This window comes from Malus sylvestris, chromosome 6 (genome assembly GCF_916048215.2).
Source record: "Malus sylvestris chromosome 6, drMalSylv7.2, whole genome shotgun sequence".
In the NCBI taxonomy this organism is placed as follows: domain Eukaryota; kingdom Viridiplantae; phylum Streptophyta; class Magnoliopsida; order Rosales; family Rosaceae; genus Malus; species Malus sylvestris.
In genome coordinates this window covers 4,778,696-4,799,882 of record NC_062265.1, presented here as the reverse complement: position 1 = coordinate 4,799,882, position 21,187 = coordinate 4,778,696, and the positions used below count along the sequence as shown (strand labels likewise).

The 21,187-nt window shown below is 37.2% G+C and overlaps 2 protein-coding genes across 3 annotated transcripts; one reads left to right on the top strand and one right to left on the bottom strand.

Annotated features, from left to right (window-relative positions):
• Positions 1-7,934: 7,934 nt before the first annotated feature.
• LOC126625088 (transcription factor MYB39-like) lies at positions 7,935-9,715 on the top strand. 2 transcript variants are annotated; one of them, XM_050294157.1, is made up of 3 exons: positions 7,935-8,271; positions 8,383-9,174; positions 9,365-9,715. In XM_050294157.1, exons 1-3 carry the CDS (start codon positions 8,006-8,008, stop codon positions 9,375-9,377), a joined length of 1,071 nt encoding a protein of 356 aa, XP_050150114.1. In that variant the 5' UTR covers positions 7,935-8,005; the 3' UTR covers positions 9,378-9,715. The 2 variants fall into 2 exon arrangements, with proteins under 2 accessions (XP_050150114.1, XP_050150113.1); XM_050294156.1 differs by having other exon boundaries at positions 8,383-9,715.
• A 9,327-nt stretch (positions 9,716-19,042) lies between these two features.
• LOC126625087 (inositol-tetrakisphosphate 1-kinase 1-like) lies at positions 19,043-20,667 on the bottom strand. Its single transcript, XM_050294155.1, has one exon. It carries the CDS (start codon positions 20,482-20,484, stop codon positions 19,405-19,407), a length of 1,080 nt encoding a protein of 359 aa, XP_050150112.1. The 5' UTR covers positions 20,485-20,667; the 3' UTR covers positions 19,043-19,404.
• Positions 20,668-21,187: the final 520 nt, after the last annotated feature.

Genomic DNA, 21,187 nt, shown 5'->3' with positions numbered 1-21,187 from the left:
GACAAGTGTCGTTCACCATTTGGAGTGGAAGAGCTTGGATGGTATACATCTCCTTGAGTAGTGGAAGTGTAATGGATTCCAGGCGTGAGGTTTAAGTTGGGATTTGTCAAATCTATGGAGAAATGAGGTGAAAATGCCCCATGTTCATTCGTCGGCCCAGAAATTTGGAGCCGGGATGGTTGAACCGATCTTGGACTGATTTGGGTTACTTGGGACCTCACATGAGTGGGTTAGGCCACATAAGTGGGTTGGATCTCGAATTGGGCTGTTGTCATGGGCTGCTCTGTGTGGGCACTGGGCCTGCTTCCTCCTCGGCATGGCTTGGGCCGGCTGCTGTACGGTGCAGACCTGGGCTTGGTGCTGCTCCATGGCGTGGGCCTGGGCGTGCCAGGTTTCGACTGTTGGCATCTAGGCCTGGGCTTACTCTTGGGCCTGGGCTGCTAAAGTGGCAGCAAGCTGGGCTGCTTTCAAGGCTTGCGCCTTTTGGGCCATGGCCTACTCAATTTGGGCAGGCTACCTTGTGGCACGGGCTTGGGCCTGTTGCTGCGAGGTGACTTGCTCACCGTGAACAGTGGGCTCACCGAGGGTTGCTGTCGTGGCTACTACCACAGTGGTTGTTATGGTGGTGGCCCGTGGCGGTGGTGCTGCCCTACTCATCATTGTGTTGAGCTTTATGGATCGCCGTGGTCCAAATTCTTGAACGTTGGAATTTCCATTCGTCGTGGTTTCCAAATCTATTGTTATTGTACTTTTCTTTTACGTTTATTTAAAGAACTTTTGTATAAAAAAAATTCTAGAAATAAGAACGTACGAAAAATCTACGAATGAACAAAAAATTAGAAACCTTGAATGCCAGAGTCTTCTACGAGCGTGTAAATCAAGACTTTCAATGAAAGCACCAATTTATGGATGCAAATTTTCGTCTTCTTCTTCTTGGACGAAAATGCATCTGCAAAACAATTAACACCTAAGATCAAGGCCAAAAGCCTCACGCGCCCATGATGAATGGGGGGCTTTGGCTGAAAAATCTCTGATGCCAAAGTTAGAATTTGAGAGAAAGTGTTTAGAGAATTTTTAAAAGAGAATTGGACCTAGGTTTTGGGAGGAAATGAGTGGCTATATATACAACGGATGAGGCAGTAACAAGGCTAGGGTGGGCTCTAGCATAGGGAGAGTTTTTGTTGTTTAAGGTTAAAAATACTAATAATTTAGACTGTTATATTATTTTTAATTGTTATAGCCCACCCAATAAGTAAAAGTTTTAAAAAATAGGACTACTTTTAGAAAAAGTAAGAGTTAGTAAATATTAAATAAATTATTTACTTTAATCGATATCAAAATTTATTATTATTATATTTCAAATTGTACACACATTGACACACACGTCTCAATAAGTCTTTTTATTTGATTAGTTTATAGGGAGTAGTTTATAGTGATTAGTTTAGGTTTCCTAGGAAAAGTCATCCGGTTTTAAAAAGTAGATTTATTATTTTATTATTTTAGGTTTCCTAGAAGTAGTTTATTATTTTTTTCCAACTTTTGGGGTACAACAATGATCTTATTTCACTTTTCAGTTCAAAAAGCCTATGTTCTGTCATCTGCAGTTCCAGTTCACACAAACCAAGCATACAAGTGAGAAAGTTTATTGATTTTTCTCATCAATAGGTAAGTTTTTGACCACTTTATTCTTATGTCTTGATGATTTTATTTGTTTATTGCTTTAATTTTAAGAGTTCGTACAATCATACTTTAAAAATTCAATTTCAAGTTGAATATATTTTTTCTAATAGTCTAATAGATTTCTTAGAAATATAATTTATTATATAAACTTGTATTATCGTTGTTCAATGTGTTAGGTTAACGTTCAATGAAGAGGTTAAGAACTATTAATTCATTCTTTAAAAAAAAAGATGATGGTGATAAATTAGAGTGGTATACCTTCTGCATCTAATAATAACGCACCAATATCAACTAAGCAGCCTCATGATTCTCACCAAACATCTAATACAATTGAACCTCAAGAAAAAGCTTTTGATGATGCTTCTTTGGAATTGGAACGAGACCCATGGAAACGGATTCAAATACATGAGTATCCTATTAATCAACAAGATGAAGTTCGACGTGCTTATGTCAAAGCTGGGCCTTACCGACCGAAAGTTCTTGAGTATCCTAGGTCTCGGTTTGGATCACAATATCGTCAATTTCAGTATTCTTACAAATTCCATGGTTAGAATATTCTCCGACAACAGATAGAGTATATTGTTTCCCATGCTTTCTTTTTGGGATTGGTCCAGCAAGTCGTCCAGCACTAACTGTTGATAGGTTTAACAATTGGAAAAGAGTTAATGACGGAAAAAATTGTATGTTTCTTTCTCATATTGGAGGTCCATCTTCATTACATAATACTTGTGTTTTGCGTGTAGAGGAATTGATGAATCCATCTCAGCATGTTGACAAGGTTATTAATCGACAATCCAAAGAAGAAATTTTGAAGAATCAGTTGCGACTCAAGACTACTATTGAGTGTGTTCGATGGCTTACATTTCAAGCATGTCCTTTTAAAGAACATGATGAATCAGTGGGTTCAAAAAATCGTGGGAATTTTATTGAATTGGTAAAGCATACAGCCAAGTTTAATGATAAGGTGGTTGCAGTTGTTTTAGAAAATGCACCAAAAATGTCAAATATTCCTCACCGATGATCCAAAAGGAGTTTTAAATATTCTTGCCAACATAGTACAAAAAAAAATTCATGAAGAAGTCGGGGATAGTGTTTTTTGTATTCTTGTTGATGAAGCACATGATACTGCTCACAGAGAGCAAATGGCCATTATTTTAAGATTTGTTGATAATGATGGTTTTCTACGAGAACAGTTTTTAGATATTGTGTGGGTTAAAGACACTACTGCACCAACACTTCACAGGGAGATAAAAAAAAGTCCTTGTTTTCCATGAGTTGCCTATAAACAAGTTACGAGGTCAAGGCTATGATGGTGCGAGTAATATGCGAGATCAGTGGAATGGGCTACAATCTTTATTTATTAAAGAGTGTTCATCTGCTTATTATGTGCATTGTTTTGCTCATCAACTGCAATTAGCATTAGTTGCAGCATCAAAATAAGTAGTTGTTATCTGGTTATTCTTTTCAGCATTAGGTTCAATTGTAAATGTTATTACTACTTCTCCAAAGCGTCATACTCAGCTGCAGGTTGCACACATAGTGAACATTGAAGAGATGGTGGGTGCTGGTGAACTTAAGACGGGAAGAGGGCCTAATCAAATCGGTACTATACATCGACCTGGAGCTACTCGTTGGGGTTCTCATTATGATTCAATGTGTGACTTGATACATATGTACGACGTGTCTTGTATAGTACTTGAGAACATAAAGAATGATAAATCTTCTACACACTCTTTGCGTGGGGAAGCTACCGGTGTTTATAATGCAATTAGATCTTTTGAATTTACTTTCATCTTGCATCTATTGCAGGAGATCATGGGAATCATTGATATCATTTGCCGCGAACTGCAAAATAAGTCACAAGACATTCTGAATGCTATAAACCTAGTCACTACTACAAAAGATGTCCTTCAGAAGTTGCGATTGGATGGTTGGGCTACCTTTATTGATAAAGTGAGTTTATTCTGCAAGAAATATGACGTTGATATGCCTGATATGAATGCTCAATACAAAGTAGGAACTGGTCGTTCTTGTCAATGGAACTTCTTATTCTTAGTTCAGCTTTAGAACCAAGAGAAGCTTTTAAGGCGTTCAACATTGATCACATTTGCAAGCTTGCACAGAAATTTTATCCTCTGGATTTCACTGAAAAAGAGCTACATACATTGAGATGTGAGTTAAAAATCTATGAATCGGACGTACCACATCATCCTGTGTTTCAAAAAATGTCTACTACTTCTAAATTATGTTAGGGATTAGTTGAAACAAAGAGATCCGAAAGGTACTATTTAATTAATAGGTTAATTCGACTTGTATTGACTCTTCCCGTTTCTACAGCAACTACTGAACGAGCTTTTTCAGCAATGAATCTTATTAAAACAAGACTTCACAACAAGATGGAGAGTGAATTTCTAGCAGATTCAATGGTTGTGTACATTGAAAAAGAGCTTGCCGAAAAGATTGATTCAGAAGAAATAACAAAGGATTTCAATTCCATTAAGGATCGAAGGGCACAACTTGAATAGGTACCTTTCTTTTATTTGTTAAGTTGTTATGACAAGATTGATGATGTATGTTTTTTTCTACTATAAGTTGCAACTTCAAATGTTTTCTTTGTTAAATCTAGTTGAAACTTGCTTTATTCATAGTTAAATTTTTGTACTTTAAATTATTACTTTCAGGCTTTTTATTGTGTAACTTTATGTAAGTAACAAAAAAATTTAACCATTTGATCTCCTAGTAATAATTTTAGTTTAGCCCACCCACCAAATAATTCATGGCTCCGCTATTATATATATAGGGGTGTGGCCGGCCCTATTAGGAGAATTGGGACCTGACACATTTGGTTGATTTGTGGGATTGATTGCAAGATATTATGTAAAATAATATCTTGCAATTAGTTTGGCAATTAATCAATTGATTCTGGCAATTAATCCTAATTTGAAAATGATGATTGGGAGTTACCTTGTGGGTGAGGATTTGATGAGGAGTTATGAGAGGGTTTAAAAGAATACCATTTTGATCACATTTGACCTCAATTGTGCCGTTATTGTCCGTTGCATGCGTGTGGGAATCCCGGTGTGTCTCGAGAGTAATTTTATCTTTTTTACCCAAAAGTCCACGTGTCGCCTTCATGATTTTCTTGATTATTTTTTGCTCCACAATACTCATTTTAGAAAATTAATCTTTACTCGTTTTATATAAGAGTAATACTAAAGAGATCATATATTTATACCACATTAGTGTACTTAAAATTCATTGAATCTATCAAACGATAATTGATTAGATGTTGTCTTAAAAATTCTTGTCCAGTACTATTCAACTTATTAAAACTTTGCCGTTTAAATACAAATGATCCCACCTTTGAGACACAAAAAACTTTTGTGTAGTTTAGCAACAAAAGAGAAAGTAGGAAATTTTGTGTTGTTCCATGGAAAAACGACATGAGTGATCTCTTTTTCTTGTTTAATTAGTCTTTTTTTCCAAACTTTTTTTTTTTTTTTGTGAAAACGAAATGCGTGGGTTAATCTCAGTCGTATCAAATAAAAGTCAAAGATTTTAATCTTAGGAAACCAAGTTTATAAAGTAAATTATCCCACTTGGAAGATTTGTACATGATGATCTAGCTTATCGTGTAAAGGTCAACATATAGGTTGATGCATGTTGAATCCTGGGTTTCAAAATTCAACTCATCTGTCAATCTGTTTCTACAGTTTTCTTGCTTAGGGTTTCATCCCATCAATCGACAGCCTTGTGAAGGAAGCGAATGAGGTAAGAAAAGTTGAACTCGAGGTCTAGCATATCTTACTGTCCTTTTCTATACGTATTAATCCTTAATTTGACCAGTGAGATCGATGAGGCATCTTTGAATATACAAAATACCTTGAGCCATAGCTACCATGCCGTTGCATGCAAAAGTCAAAACCAACTTCTTAGATATATATCTTGTTTGTAACTTTGTACCAAATGACAAATGTCAAACATTAATTTTGTGAATGTCAAACGTATTACATACCTTTTTACAATGCAGTCCAACCTATTTTATTTTATTTGGAATTTGAGCAAAGGCTATGTGCACTGAATGCGTGTGTACTCGATGATACATATTCTTGTTTTTAGTATCACCAGAATTTAACTAACTTCTTTTTAATTTATTCTTCTAAAGAAGGGTAGACAACTAAGGTCGTTTAGTTGTTCAAGGGGAGCAAATAGAGAATCATAGCAATTTGATACCAGTTAACTTTTATTCATGGTGTAAATGATAAGCTAATCTGAACAATTTTTAAGCAAAATCTGCTGGAGTAAAAGAAAATATTGATATACCAGTTAACTTGCATGTAAAATGTAAATGATAATTACGGGTTATGCGGGCAATAACTGAGAAGAATGACAATTTGATGTTGAAAATATGAAATCTCATCGCAAAACTTTATACCCCAAGAGCATAACTAAATATAATTTTTTCGAAAGAATATTGCAGTCATTCCTTGGTAGGTACGTACATTATTGTAAATTTGATGTCAGATTTCTTAGCAGTATGAATGCCTAACATCTTTAATCTACTCACTAATCAACATCTTGATACAAGATTGATCTTCTAATCGCGTACGTATGCCATACATACATGTTGAGTTTGAATGAATGAAAATTCAAAACGTAATGTGGTAAACTGAATGAGATCAATAATGTATGTTTTCGGTCCAAGGAAGATTGAGGAGAATATTTGGTAAATGGGTGATCTACTAAGCAATGGTAAGATTTTGGGAGAGCAGTTGGGGACTGCTGCATATTTTTGAACAAGATTTTAATTAAGTCAATAATTTTATGTTAAATTAGTAGGACAATTACAAAAATGATGACCATTAGGATGAGTCATATATGAAGATTAAGATAATAAATTGAAGAATAATAATATAAACTAAGCAGCTTAATTTTATTACCTAGTAATGAGGTTATGCCTGACTCAACATCCATATGTATAATCTCCCACACTGAAGAGGATATATATGTCAGAGATTACATCCCTACACGCACACATAAATATAACACGTGATGAAATAAGAAGATGACAAATAGATCAAACATCATAAGTTATGTAATCAAATATTTGAATTTAATTTTCAGCAATTCAAATAGTAATACATCTTCCAATCCTTTAATATGATAAGCAGCATGTCAGTCCAGTGTCACGAATTAAATCTCGTAAACAAGAATATATATTATCAATGTACTTAATACCAAGACTGAAAATGTTTCAGTCAGTGATCAAAATGGTATAAACTGAAATACTAATTAAACACTGACGCTGCATAACTTGATCGATCCAAGAAATATTCCTTACTGGATTTATTTTTCAGCTTTAATTATTTGATTACACATTAACCATGAACAACTTGTTTGGTACAAAACAACAGGTGATAGTACTAATTAAAATTCCAGATGTAACCATAAAAGTCACTAATGGAGTTTAACATTCTGCAGATCGACTTTTCACTTGAATTTGACCTGAGAGCTAATAGTTCATCTTAATTGTTTATGAATAGCATCAGAAGCATCCTTGACATTCTTCAGAGTGCAAGTTACAATTCCAAGCAAAATATGGAATGATGGAAAGGCTTATATATATATGGACATGCTGCAGTATTCTGTTTTCCTTGGGTAATTCCTAATGAAAGTTGTAATGTTATCACACTGAGATCAGCATATATCGGAACCACGGTAAATATATTGGACACTACAATTCCACAAAAAAAAAATGTCCAATTTTTGGTATCTTTGCCATCTCAATTCAAATACTTGTTCACTATGTGGCCAACAACAGTCAACGACAGCACATCTTCTCAAGTAGAACACAATCTGTATATTTTTCATCTGCTTTTCTTCATGTCGCGTACCTTTTAGTTTCATTGTCACAAAACATAAACACACTCCGAACCTTGAATCGTAGGGCATTCTATATCCAATGGAAATCTGACCCGTGGCTTCACGAAAATTTGTCAACCAAATTTACTGTCTCATTTGATGACACATGCACTACCTAATCCTGTTAACTATGGCGCCATCTAAATGGTTTATAACTTTCTAGATTGCTTCTTCGTCAATCGTCATTACTTGTTTCAGGGAGCTAAGAAATATATCCTAACGAGGAAAAGAATGAAATGACATCACTCTTTGAATTACATCTTCCTTACACCTATAAAATCAGCATGTCTCAGAAATATATAGGTCCAAAACTAATCCTAGAATCAATCAATCTTCATACCTTTTTCCGACTTTAATTTCATCGTCTTGAATTTGGATATATTTGTGTGTTAATATTAGCACAATGGTTAGAGCCCCTTGTTGTGATGAAGAGAGCAGTTTGAAGAAAGGTCCCTGGACAACCGAAGAAGATGCAAAATTGATGGATTATATTAGCAGAAATGGCCATGGAAGCTGGAGAGCTCTCCCCAAGCTTGCTGGCCTCAACAGGTGTGGCAAGAGTTGCAGATTAAGGTGGACAAATTACCTGAGGCCTGATATTAAGAGAGGAAAGTTCTCCGAAGAGGAAGAAAGAGTTATCATCAATCTTCATTCAGTTCTTGGAAACAAGTATGCTAATTAACTTTCTCCATCCATCACAATTCACACATAAAATTAAGTTTCCTCTAGAAAAATTTGTGAAACTAATTAATTAAAGGTGTACTTCGCTTGTTCTTTCAGGTGGTCAAAGATTGCAACTCATCTTCCAGGGAGAACCGATAACGAAATCAAGAACTATTGGAACACCCAACTGAGAAAGAAGCTCCTGCACATGGGGATTGATCCAAACACCCACAGGCCAAGGACTGACCTCAATCAGCTCCTCGACCTTTCAAGGTTGCTCAGTGTGGCACTTGTTGGCAACTCGAACAAGATGACTAGTCCTTGGGACAATGCCCTGAAGCTGAAAGCAGCAGCAGGTGCTGCCGAACTTACCAAAATGCAGTTACTTCAACATTTATACATGATGCCGGTCGTGAGGACAAGTAATAGTAGTGTTCCTCCTAATAATTATAATGTAGACTTGATGAACCCTTCTAGTAGTCTTTTTGGTTCTCACATTCTTAATCCGTTTGGAGGAGGACATGTGAGTGGAGCAAGTACCATGCTAAGTGGTCAAGAATGGAACCAGCAGGCTGATATAGTCGATGGCTTCCACGCGATTTCTAACTCGTTAGAAGGATTTGAAGGTGGGTTTGGTGCACAAGGAGTTATTAGTAGCAACAGTCCTGATCAGGAGAACATGAGCAGTAGTTGCTGCTATGATGATATATATGTGCAGACCAAAAACCACCCACTTCCTGCATTAGTTTCATCATCATCAGTATATCCTGGGACTTCTCCTTCAGCAGCGAACCAAATGGAAATAAGCATGAGTGGTCCTGCTGCACCTGCGCGCACGGCCATCTTTGATGCTTGGGAGAAACTCATGGATGATGAAACAAGTGAATCCTACTGGAAAGATATTCTAGAGTATGTTCTTGCAGATTAATATCCTCTCAAATCTTTCGCTTCATTACTTTCATGTTACATTGAGTATTGAATCTTTCCTCTTTATTCTTTGAGATAAAATAAAATTCGTAATAATTAATCTAGAAACTGTTCACCCGGTGCATTTGCCTCCTTATAAACTAAAGTTTACATTTTTCTTTCTGTTTTGCAGATCAATTTCATAAATTCCTTCATCGTGATCTCTCTGGCTCTTACAGCCTTTCAAATTTGAAGAAACTTTTCAACTTCGGACAGAAAAATTATTTCTGCATTCATTATTCGTTAATAAGGTTTATTTTTTCGGATTGGTTATTGCTTGATGTGGCTTCTGAATTCTCAACTCATATACATATATTTTTATGTATTCGGCACCTATGTGAGAAGATTAATTACCTCCAAATTCTTGTAAACTTCTACGTAAAGTATTGTTCAATTTTTTTTTCTATTGAATATATATAGTAGTTCACTACCGTAATTTCATTTCCTACATATATATAGTCTCAGTAGCACTCTATTTGTTGCCTGTAAACACACAGGGAGAGAGAGGAGGGGAAGAAGAAGAAGAAGAAGATTGATGCAGTATTTCGTTAGAAATTAAACTTATGTTCCATAATATGAGAGAATTAATTAATTAAGGCTTTGACCGTGGATATTGTTGCATGCCAAAGTCAGAGATGTATGTGTATGTTGCTGTCGAAGGGATCTCCGAGTGTAAGATCAGCTGATGAATAAAGCAAGGGAAGGAATTATCGGTGTTTTCACTGATTAATTATTAATACTCCATGCATATTTATGTGAACAGTCACTAAAAGTCAGATTAGTAGTTAAATTGCTACTCATTAGGTAAGATTATTTCCGTTTAATACAAGGTATTGACTGGCGCAAAATCCATTTACCAAGTTCCCAACTAAACCACCTAATAATTTTTAAAACTAAATTGCCACATTGGGATAACGATTTACTTTAATGTTTTAAATACTAATTAGACAGACTTAGCATCATCTTTATGTTTGGGGTCTCAAAATACAGTCACTAAAAATCAATACGATGTTAAGAGATATATTGACATTTTTTTTTTATCAACGAGAAAAGTTTGATCTTTGTCACAAAAAAATAAACCTAAAAAAAATTTCATCTTTTGAATTGAAATCCGCTTGTTTAATAATCCATAGTGTGATCTGAATACAAAATATTAATTTGTACTTAAGCATCCAAATTGTGATCATCTAACGAATTTACAATCGTATTATTGAATGATATTTTCTCTACATAAGTAAATGAAAGGCGGTAAGTTCGATTCTCATAGCAAGTGGTTTGATACCTAAAAATGATGATTTGTTCATTGTATGGCTTAACCTAAATTTTCGAACCCTTAGCTCAAAATATCATTGTATACATACCAAGTGTGTATTAGTCACTGTATTTGCGTAGTTGAATTTTGGTTTGTTACATTGCTTTCGTAACATATACACATACGAAGGTGATGACAGAAGGTATAATACTTGATGGGAGTATTTCAAGAATCAAATAACAAGATGGAAAGGGATTTAGTTTATACATAGGGTTGTTTATTGTCATCACTTCCCAATTTGTTGACTACACATCAATTAAACATCGCACGAATTCTTTTTAAACTAGACATTGGCTCAATACACCCACTTAAGTTGTCCAGACTACTCATTCACAAAATGGTCATCAGAAATTCGTCTTTGTCTTTAGTACGAAAAGAAAATGCTCAGAAAACTTTTTATTTGTTTATTCTCTTCTGCACATCTAGGGTTTTGTCAATTTAGGATTTAGGTTTTTGGGAATTTTTGGGTATTAGGTTTCGTAAAGGCCTTAAAATAATAATAATAATAATCAGAGAACTAAAGAGCGTAAAAGGGTAATTCTACAGTTTGGAAAGATTGGAATAAAATAAATAAAACAATTTTGAAGTGTATGCATGTTCTACATATATACAAGTTCTTCATGCTCAATCATGTACTGCTTAAATATCACAACTATATCGATCATGTACTGCTGAATATCACAACTATTTCAACATACCAAATTGAATCGTGTAAACGATGGACTTGTGGGGTGTGTTTTGGGCATAAAACTTTATTTAAAAGATAATATTCAAGGTCTAATAGTCATTTTATATTAAGACAAATAAGGATTTTAAAATTAAAAATAAAAAATCAGTTAAAGTCAACAAAATATAGGGTGTCAATTATTAAATTATCCTATTTCAATTTGGCCCAAAAAAAAGGAAAATTGACACAAATGGACCGTTTTCTTGTTCTTAGGATCAAAATAGGACAAACTAACCATGTACACTCCACATTCACCATGCACAAAAACAAAATGACGAAAATACCCACATATTAATTGTAAAAACTCACAGCTCATTGCGTCATTTTTCTAATTTCGAAAAGAGATATATATAAGCTCTGAGTTTTTTGGTTGGGCTCAGATCTGTGAGCATATCATATACATGTCATATGCATAACGTGTACATATAGTGTACATACGTTGTATAAGTGTGTATTTTTAACATGTTCATGCAAAACAAGATTTCTTTCTTCCTTTTTCTCTTCACTCTCTCTTCTGCAACCTGCTCAGTCTATCGTTCTCCCCCTTCTGCCAGATAAAGACTTGAAGTAACAATCACATAAAATGATGACTACTTGAAGGGGGCATGGGAAAATTTTCAACTCCATATCACTTCTTTCACTTTCTTCATTTATTTCCAGGAATGAAAATTTGGCAATTGCAATGAGGGAAGAACAAAACTTTGGTTCATTATAAATTAAAAATAAAAATTAGAGAGAACTAGAGTGACATGGTGTGAAACCCCGTCCCTAATTTGTTGTATTTTCATATTAACGGACTTATGAAATTACCATTGTACCCTTGTGTTGACTTTCGTTGACCATCTCATCGAAATGCGCAGTCTTATCTTAGTTAATTTATTCGTATCGTACTCATCGCCACGAATGCGTAGGCGTGAAAAAATTCGAAATTGAATGTATAACGAAGATTCTACAATCGAATGTCAAACATTTTCGGATATTTTGTGTTTCGTCTTATGCATTCTTAAATTGTGAACCAATAGGACCCACTTAGGATTCTTGTCCCCTTAGCCTTACCCTATTCGGATAGCGCCCCCCCCCCTGGCCACCTTTTTAGATTTTCTTACTTCCCTTTTATAACTCAGTCGCTCTTTCTCTCTCTCTATCTCACTCCCCATCACTTTCTCTCATTCTTTCTAACTCTCACCAGTGAACCTTCTCTTTCCCTGCAAGCTCTCACTCTCCTCTCTGAACTTAGCAACATCAACCCCAAGCTCATCACCTAGACTAAGAGGCTTCAAGTACCTCAGACCAAAACTTGGAACTCCACCGTAACAGCCATGGTACACACCTCCCCCGATGAGCTCCGGTGGCTTTCAAAACTTTGACGGCATAGGTAAGCTTCTAGAAACCCTTGGAATATTTGAAGGTTAGATCAAAACTTTTTTTAAGTTGTACACACATGTTAAACGCAGAAATAGCTCAAAGTAAGCTTTTCCCAGTTTTTCGACGAGCACTACCACTTTCAAGGTGTTTTTCGGCCAAACCACAGTGAGTTAGCCATCGTGCAAGGTACCATTATATTCATCTTGTGGAGAACTATGATTTTCATTTTTGAATCACTCGATTTGGTTAAGTAATAAAGAAGTTATGAGTGTTTAAAGTTCTACCCAGAAACCGGCCAACCCACAGCCTAAAACCGGGTCGACCCAACCCGATTTCCCTAAACCTAGATCCAAACCAAAATGCAACCCGGCCCAGCTATGCTACCCAAGCCCAGAACCTAGATCCGACCCAACCCGGTTGAATCCCAAATCTTATGCAATGCATGGGTCCGCGTGTGGGCCTGCGCGTGGGCACCTATCTTGGCCGGCCAATTTTTCAGCCAACTTTCGACGACCCAACTCGGAGTGTGGCCTTCCGGGCTGCCACCCCATGGTAGCGCGTGGGGGTACCCGAGGTTCCCCCTTAGGTTTTTCGACATCCTGAATCTGTTTATGACGTATATTTCCTGAAATTCAATCGTTTTAGTATGGTTTTATTAATTGGTCCCTTTATGTGCTTAGGTGCGTTTGTTAGTGGTGTTTCCGTCCACCCTAGTTTGCACGACTCTTCGACAACGGAGTATTTATGAGTGGACCCCTTCCAAAATGCATGATTTTACTATTAGAAATGCATACATAAAAAGCATGATTTAATGGCTATGTTTTATGAAACGTTTATGAGTAAATTGGTTTTACGCTTTATGAAATACCATGCTTCACTGGATTTATGCTTATCGAGATATTCATGAATATGATTTAAGATATGATGTTTGAACTATTGAGCTCCGTTGAGATATATATATATATATATATATATATATATATATTGGAAATATTATGTTCATGTTTTTTCGTGCTTATTTAGTGGTTACTCATACGATCTGCCTACAGGCAAATAATACTGCCTACTGACGAATGATACTACTTTTGAGCGAATGAAGATTTAGTCCTGCCTACAGGCGATTCATACCCTTATATGGCTTCGGTCGAGTGATGTAAGGCCTACGAGTGAAGGATACTGCCTTCAGGTGGTTTTGATACCACTACTAAGCACACTTTAAATGATATATGTTTTATGAAAGGTTTTATAGCACACTAGGGTTTTCAGAAAACCTATTACATATTATACTATTAAGTTTTCTTAAACTTTAGGGGGTAGTACGTTGATGAATAACTATTTCAATATTACTTATATATCAACTTGGTCCACTCATGTTTTGTTTTGCACACCCTCAGGACGTAAGAATGAGGCATACAATCCGAGCTACAAGGCATTCCCATACCAGTGACTTTGTGTCCTTCTCTTTGCTTGGACATTCTTGTAATAGCACTTTCTGTTACATCTTCCGCTTGTATTCTGAATTAGTAGTATGCTCTGTACATGTCATGCATCACTATTTATTTTGTTGGCAGTTGAACTTATTATATTATTTTGATAAGGTTGTATTTGAATATTACATTGCGTAGTTACGCGCGAAATTTATATGCATGCTTCTCATGTTCTCGGCATATGCATTCATAAAATGGTTTGTGTCACCCTCGGGTGTCGGCCATCCCATTGTCCTTCGAACACCGGTATTAGGGCATGTCACATGGAAAGGAGACAAAAGCAAAGTGCAAGAAAGGAGACATGGCACCCATATTGGCTTCGACAACAACGTCACCTGGCTTCCGCCACCTCCCAACGCGTTCGACCCCATCCCTCGTGGCCAAATCTAGAGTTACCCATTTCATGGTTTTCTACCATTTGAAGGAAAGCTTGTGCTTTTTTTTCCCTCTTGTTAGGCCTTGTGTTTTTTTACCTTTTGCAATGTGTGGCTTTTATATCAAAACCCATATGGTGAAATGCCTTTCTCTGTCAAATGATTCGATCTCTCCTCCTCCTCTCGCCTAGCAGCTCACTAGCAACTCACTCTTTTCAATTGACTCTTGCACAAGTTCCGCTACATCCAATAATGGGTCCCACTCTCCTCCTTCATGGAGGCACCTCCTTAACTCCTTCGTCTTCTTCAGCAGCTCAGCAATCCTCGATTACCATTGTTGTCCATGTTGTGTGCATATTCCAAAAATCATATTTTGGTCCCTAACTTTAAAAAATGACTCATTTCTATCAATTTCACAAAAAAAAAATCCAATTGTCATTTGATCAACATAACAAAATGCGTAGGTCAAGGGATGCGAGTTTGGAAGTACTATTGCAGCGGAGGTGGGGACGAAGAATCACCTTAAAAGTAGACAGTTGCAGAGGAAAAATCACCAATGGAGGTGGGTGATGGAGGTGGCACACCGGCCTCGCTCCACCCCATTGCCATCCCTATTTCATGTTGCTTAGAACATGGACGAAGCCAATGAAGGCTCACAGGGGGCAAATGCTCCCACTCAAGTAATTAGTTTGTTTAGTTGCAAACTACAATTATATAATATACACGGGTTATCTTTGAAGAAAATAATTATATCTAATATCCAACATACATTCATTCTACTTATACTCCATATCAAATATTATATGAGCAATAGTACTCTTGTTCTGTCATTCAAACCGAAAAAACCCTTTCTCGCTTATCATGTATTTATATTTTTCTCATCACTTTACCATTTTCCACTACTATATTGAAATTTTTGTAACACTAGAATTGTGATACATCATCATTTGAAACCATCCTTAATATCACATTGCATATAACCATACTATAATAAAGTTTTCTTAGTTGTTTTCGGTTGCCCATACTAGAAGAAATTTCTGACTCCGTCCCTGGCTTAGAATGAATATAGGTTACAACCAAACCAAGATTTTAAGCTCCGGTTGGACCCTCAAAACAAAAAGGTGCTTATTCATGATGCAAGAAGGTTTTATTGTTTAGTTTTGGTGGAAAGGGGTCGAAACCCCAATCACAAGCATGCTAATCAACACCCAAATGAAAAAGGCTCTACCGGAGAGGTCGAGGTCGGACAAAATTAAAAAAATTAAAAAAATTAAAAAAAAAACATGACACTCAAAACTAGGAGGAGACACCTCAAAGACATGGTGGCCAAATGCAGAGAGCAGAGAGTGACCGGAATGGATACAGGAATTTTTCAGATCACACACTGCAAACGAATACTTCGGGAATTTGAACGACTCCAAAGAATTCTATTGCCACCCTGGTTTTGTTGTCCTCCCTCTCCTTTACAAGATAAACAGGAACAACCAAGGTCCTGAAAACATTATTCCATTTCCTCAAAAGTTTCCTCATGAAACTTGGAATATCTAATCCAAACTCAAACGACACGCCGCGGAAAATGACCCAAGCAAATATCTAAAGACTGCATAGAAATGACAAACCGGCATTGCCACTGTAACATATATAAATCAAAATCAATTACTCCACTGCAGAATCATATTGGAATAGAAACACCAGAACACAGAAAGACTGAAACTGCTCCATGTTAATTCCCCAAATGACTTGAACTTGGGTCCCTCAATAACGCTCTGCTACCTAAACAGAATTCGATCTCAATGGAAGACTGAAAGAGATTCATATCCCCCGCCACTATTCCACATTTGGTAACGCTAAACCAAGATACAACAGCAAATTCAAAGTTGCGGTGGCAGCCAGAAAAATTAACTTCTACCTTTCCCCATCAAATACCAAACTTGGCTTAAGTTTTACATCTAATAAAGGACAGTATTCTCGAAGGATTAATTCCTATAAACACTATCACATAAATCATGACCTTTACGATAAGCCCACAAAATTATGCAACGCACAAACATTCAAAGGAGTAGCAAAGATGCATTTCATGAAAACTCACAGTAGCTATACATATACAACCTAACGACGGAATATGCAGAGGTTATTCTATCCTTCACAGATCAACACTTAATCACCTTACAAGAAGAGTGCCTTAAACAAGAAACTAATAACTAACTGAACAAAGAACTAAAAGAAAGAAAAAAAAGGCAAAGTGGAAAAAGAAAGAAAAAAAGGCAAAGTGGAAACCTTCCGCCAACTCTGCAGATATAATGGAATCAAAACATAACTTGGGGGCAAACTATAAGTTTGTCAAACAGAAAACAAGCTGTTTTTCTTTTTCTTACCATTCTAAAACTTTCTATTTCCGCATGGGGTAGTAAAGCATTCAATCTCATAATTATTTATTTATGAACACTTCAAAATAAAAGTCATAAATTGTTCCTATGTTTGCATAGGAAAAGTCCCAAAAAACGTTACTCTAATCTCCAAAGCGAAAATGTTCGTGAAGTATTTGGATATCACCCAGAAGAATCCAGAACACATCATGTCAAATGCATATCCAGATCCTTAAAAGGCACCATTCTGAGAAGTATGCATCCTGCATCAATCTCCCCAAACTAACTGACACCTAGAGCTTTAGTTCACCAATCTTCTCGGAAAAAGGATACAGAGACTTAAGATACAGACGGATAACTTCTCCTATAATAGGCTAGAAATATGGTAAGAATACTCAGCTTAGAGAAGCAAAGGATGGGTCATGGAATTGGCCAGGGCAATGAGTGCTAGAGAAACCAGTTGTGCTACAAGCTCACTGAAAAGAATTAACCCTACCATCGTTAATTTCTCAACTGTGCTGTCATATAGCCCATTTGGGCGGAACTGTAGAGCGGGGTGAAGCATGGATTTCAAGCAAAGGAAGTAAGCCAATTGGAGAACAATTGGATATACTTTTGATATATTTTTGCAAAGGATTTAATATGTTTGCTGTTGACTACAGAAACTCAATCGCATTCCAACTTTTCCATTTCACTTATAAACCACTATTATTTTATCAATCAATGTGGCTTTGCACTTGCCCGGTAACAGTAATGTCTCTTTTTGTATTTGAAAGAGGGTAACCGGAGAGGCGAAATGACATAAGATTGTTCCTGTGCAACCTAGTCGCTTTGCTAGACCCAATCTCTTCTTTAGCTACGTTGCACTGTGGGAAACGCTCACAATTCTGAACTTTGGACAGCTAGCAAACACGTGTAGGAATCCTAGAGACAACGAGCATACGGTGCTTCTACAGTTGGATATTCTATTAGCCTATCAACTGATGGAAAACATGAAAATTTTACGAGCCAGCACATGGTGCTTATACAACACAGTTAAAAGTCAGAACTAACATGAGTAGAAGCCACCAGGGGAATTAGTGTCAAACCTATAAACTACTTACATATAAACGACATGGTATATTGGGACAAGACAACGAGAAACCATTACTAATAACAACACACCAAAACAACACGAGGGTCAACCCCTCTTCTATTGACATGCAAAATCAATACACAGACTGACTGTTAGCGAATAGAAACAGATCCCACATAGAAACTTATTTCATCCTGGATCCACTTTGTTTCAACAACCATCTGATGATTCTTATCTATTTCCTAACCCTATAACTCATAAATCAAAGAAATAATCAGAACCCTACTGCATTCTGATTCTAGCATTCTACGTTATCCAAAAACAACTAAATCTTATGTCAATACAACTAGACGTGTGCTTTTCAGAGTTCAACACTCTGAAGTAGACACGAAACCTTAAAAAGCAATCTGGGATAGCACTTTATTACTAGTAAAATCAAAGCACCAAGATACACTATATGAACTGAGTCTTAAATAACCTTCCAAAACATACGACAAAACACTACACGCCTAATAATAATTAATAAAAAGCGGCATATATATGACAAGAAGTTTGATCAGAAAGTAACAGAATAAATCGAATCAACTGAAAATGCTTCTTGCCAACAAACAAAGTAAAACATAGGGCAACAACCATTTCTTTTATCCTATTTGTCCAATAACACCCACATTTCAAATAAAAAGGAAGAGTTTAATAACTAATAACTTCAGGCACTTTCCATTTCTCAGCTAGCATGATAAAGACCATGGATCACTACCCAAATACAGAAATAACAATGTATTGATATAAAAGAGGCTCTAATCCTAAATTCCAACTTTCCAAGTTATGGTTTATGAAAAGGAACTTTTCATGAGATATCTCCTTTTTCCCATTTTTGGATTATGAGGATTCCAACATACACAACGAAACATGGATTATAAAGAAAGTTACTGTGTTAAATGTTTCCTGATAAAATTTGAGATACAAAGTACCTTAATGCAATTCATTCAAGCCATATTAAAATAACAGAAGAATAAATTACTTCAAGAACAGGGGAAAAAGTATCACAAATTCAATAAATTCAACAGAGACTAAAAAGCATAAAAGAATAAAAATGAAAAAATCATTAACAAAAAGGCCAAAATCCATTAACTAAAAAGGTGCCTATGGCACAAACTAAAACAGTTTCCAGGAAAGGAAAGACTTTAAAGCCTCAGATTACATCTTGACTTTCCTAAAAAGGCTAAAACTTCAGCACAGTATTTCGAGAAGTACCTTCTCCGGAGCATTGGTGGATGGAATATACACGATAGACGCTGAACGTCATGTCATCTTGTTGTCAAGAAGTTAAAGCTAAAACCAAGAACCAACCTACTCAGTTCAGCATTGTACCCCAACTGCTATCTAAACCTAATGTGCAGCTCATCTTCGTCCACGAATCACCGAAAAACTGCCCCCCAACCATCGGACTAAGAGGCCACACCGCCCTTAAACTTGAATTGGGTTCTCCTCTTCTATGTTAAGGTCACCCCCATCATCCCCATCACAACTTACAATTTTCCTCACTTCATCGTCGCAACTAAGAACCTCGTAACTATCCAAACCAGTGCTCTCCAACCCATCTTTCTCTTTCTTTTGCACAATGTCACAAAAGAAGTCCGTCAACAGAGTCTCATAGCCAGGCATCTTGGCGTACCCAGGAAAGTAATTAATGTCGATTATCAAGTAGCGGTTGCCAAACCTTGCATCCCGGATCACATCAAAGTTAAACAAGTTCAACTTCATTGCCTGCTGCAAGCCTCTTGCAATATCAGTGATGAAACTCTGCGGCGGCATCTCAGTGTCGTCCAGCTGCATCATTTTATAATACTTGTCATCAGTCCTCTCATTGTTTGCAAGATTCGATATCTGCGAGAACGACATCAAGCCATCCAAGCTCCCTAATTTCTCTTCTTCGGAAACATCCGGAAGCGACTTACGCTTCACGCATTTCACATACCCTCCAACCACATACACCTTGAATATGACGCCGCCATGGTTCACAAACTCTTGAAGCACAATTGGGGGTTTGAGGTTGTCCAGACCGTCATGGTTGAAAACCAAGGCCATTTTGTGCGACTTGGCGCTGCCGTCCGCCACCAGCGGCTTCGCAATCACCGGAAACTTCAGACCCTCCCACGCCTGGCGATCAAACAGCGTTTCCTTGTCGTATATCACAATCTGCTTCGGAATCCCAAACGTGTTGCTCTCGTGCTCGATTTTCAGCTCCGAAACCACCTGCAACATGGAAATCCGATTGTGCAGGCGCTCGATCGCCTCCGGCGCGTCGAGTATCACCGCATTAGGGTTCTTGACCCTAAACTCCGCCAGCTGCCGCTTCCAGTCGTCGCCGTAGAGCTTGTGCAGCACGCAGTCGAAGGGACCCTGATCCGCCAGCGAGCGGTCAGTGTCGATCCGAACGAGATCGATGCCGCGCGATTTGGCGAGGTTGACGAGCGATTCTTGAATGAAGCTCCGCTGCTTCTTGGGCGCCAAAGCATAGCCTACGCCGAACCTCCGCTCCGCCATTGAATCGCAACGCAACGAATCCACAGAATGCTATACAAAACGCTCATGTAATCCGCGGATACAAATCCCGAGCTCCGAACACGAAACCCTAATTTGGTAGTTTCTTCGTTGTTTTAGAGCTTCGAAGAAATGATAATTGCAGAGGGAAGAGAGAGAGATTGAACGGGGAGGAGAGAGAAAGAAGTGTGGATATATATAGATTCGACTAGGGTTAGTAAGGTAGGGGATGGATAACGTAACCGCGGTTAGTACAGAGGGGAGGAGGGGTCGGTGCACACGTGGCATATTCTACGGGGAAAGATGCGGATTCGCGTCGGGGAAGAAGCGCGTGTGAGATGGAAGAGTGGACGGTTGGAATTGAGCTGAAGTGACGGGTGGATGGTTGTCAACGATGTTGACTTGGAGATTCCTCGAGCAAATGAAACGGGTGTCAGTTGGGTCTGTAGATGCTCTCTATGGGGCCATTGGCTTCCAAATTACAATGAAGCCGTCCGTTCATTTGTTTCATAATTAAATATTTTACTAGTTTGTAATCAAAATAAGGAGAACGGAATTGAGCAGGAATTGAATTAACGACTCGTTTATTTGTTTTTAATCAACATGCTAACTTATTTAATAATCCGTAAACAAAATAAGAGAAAATTTGAGGAGGCATCGAATTTCGGATAGGTTGAAATGGGAAAAAATCAAAATTATATCAAAG

Coding starts and splice junctions, on each gene's coding strand:
- LOC126625088 (XM_050294156.1), top strand. CDS start 8,006: ATGGTTAGAGCCCCTTGTTGTGATGAAGAGAGCAGTTTGAAGAAAGGT. Junction 8,272..8,382: donor CATTCAGTTCTTGGAAACAA/GTATGCTAATTA, acceptor TTGTTCTTTCAG/GTGGTCAAAGATTGCAACTC.
- LOC126625087 (XM_050294155.1), bottom strand. CDS start 20,484: ATGGCGGAGCGGAGGTTCGGCGTAGGCTATGCTTTGGCGCCCAAGAAG.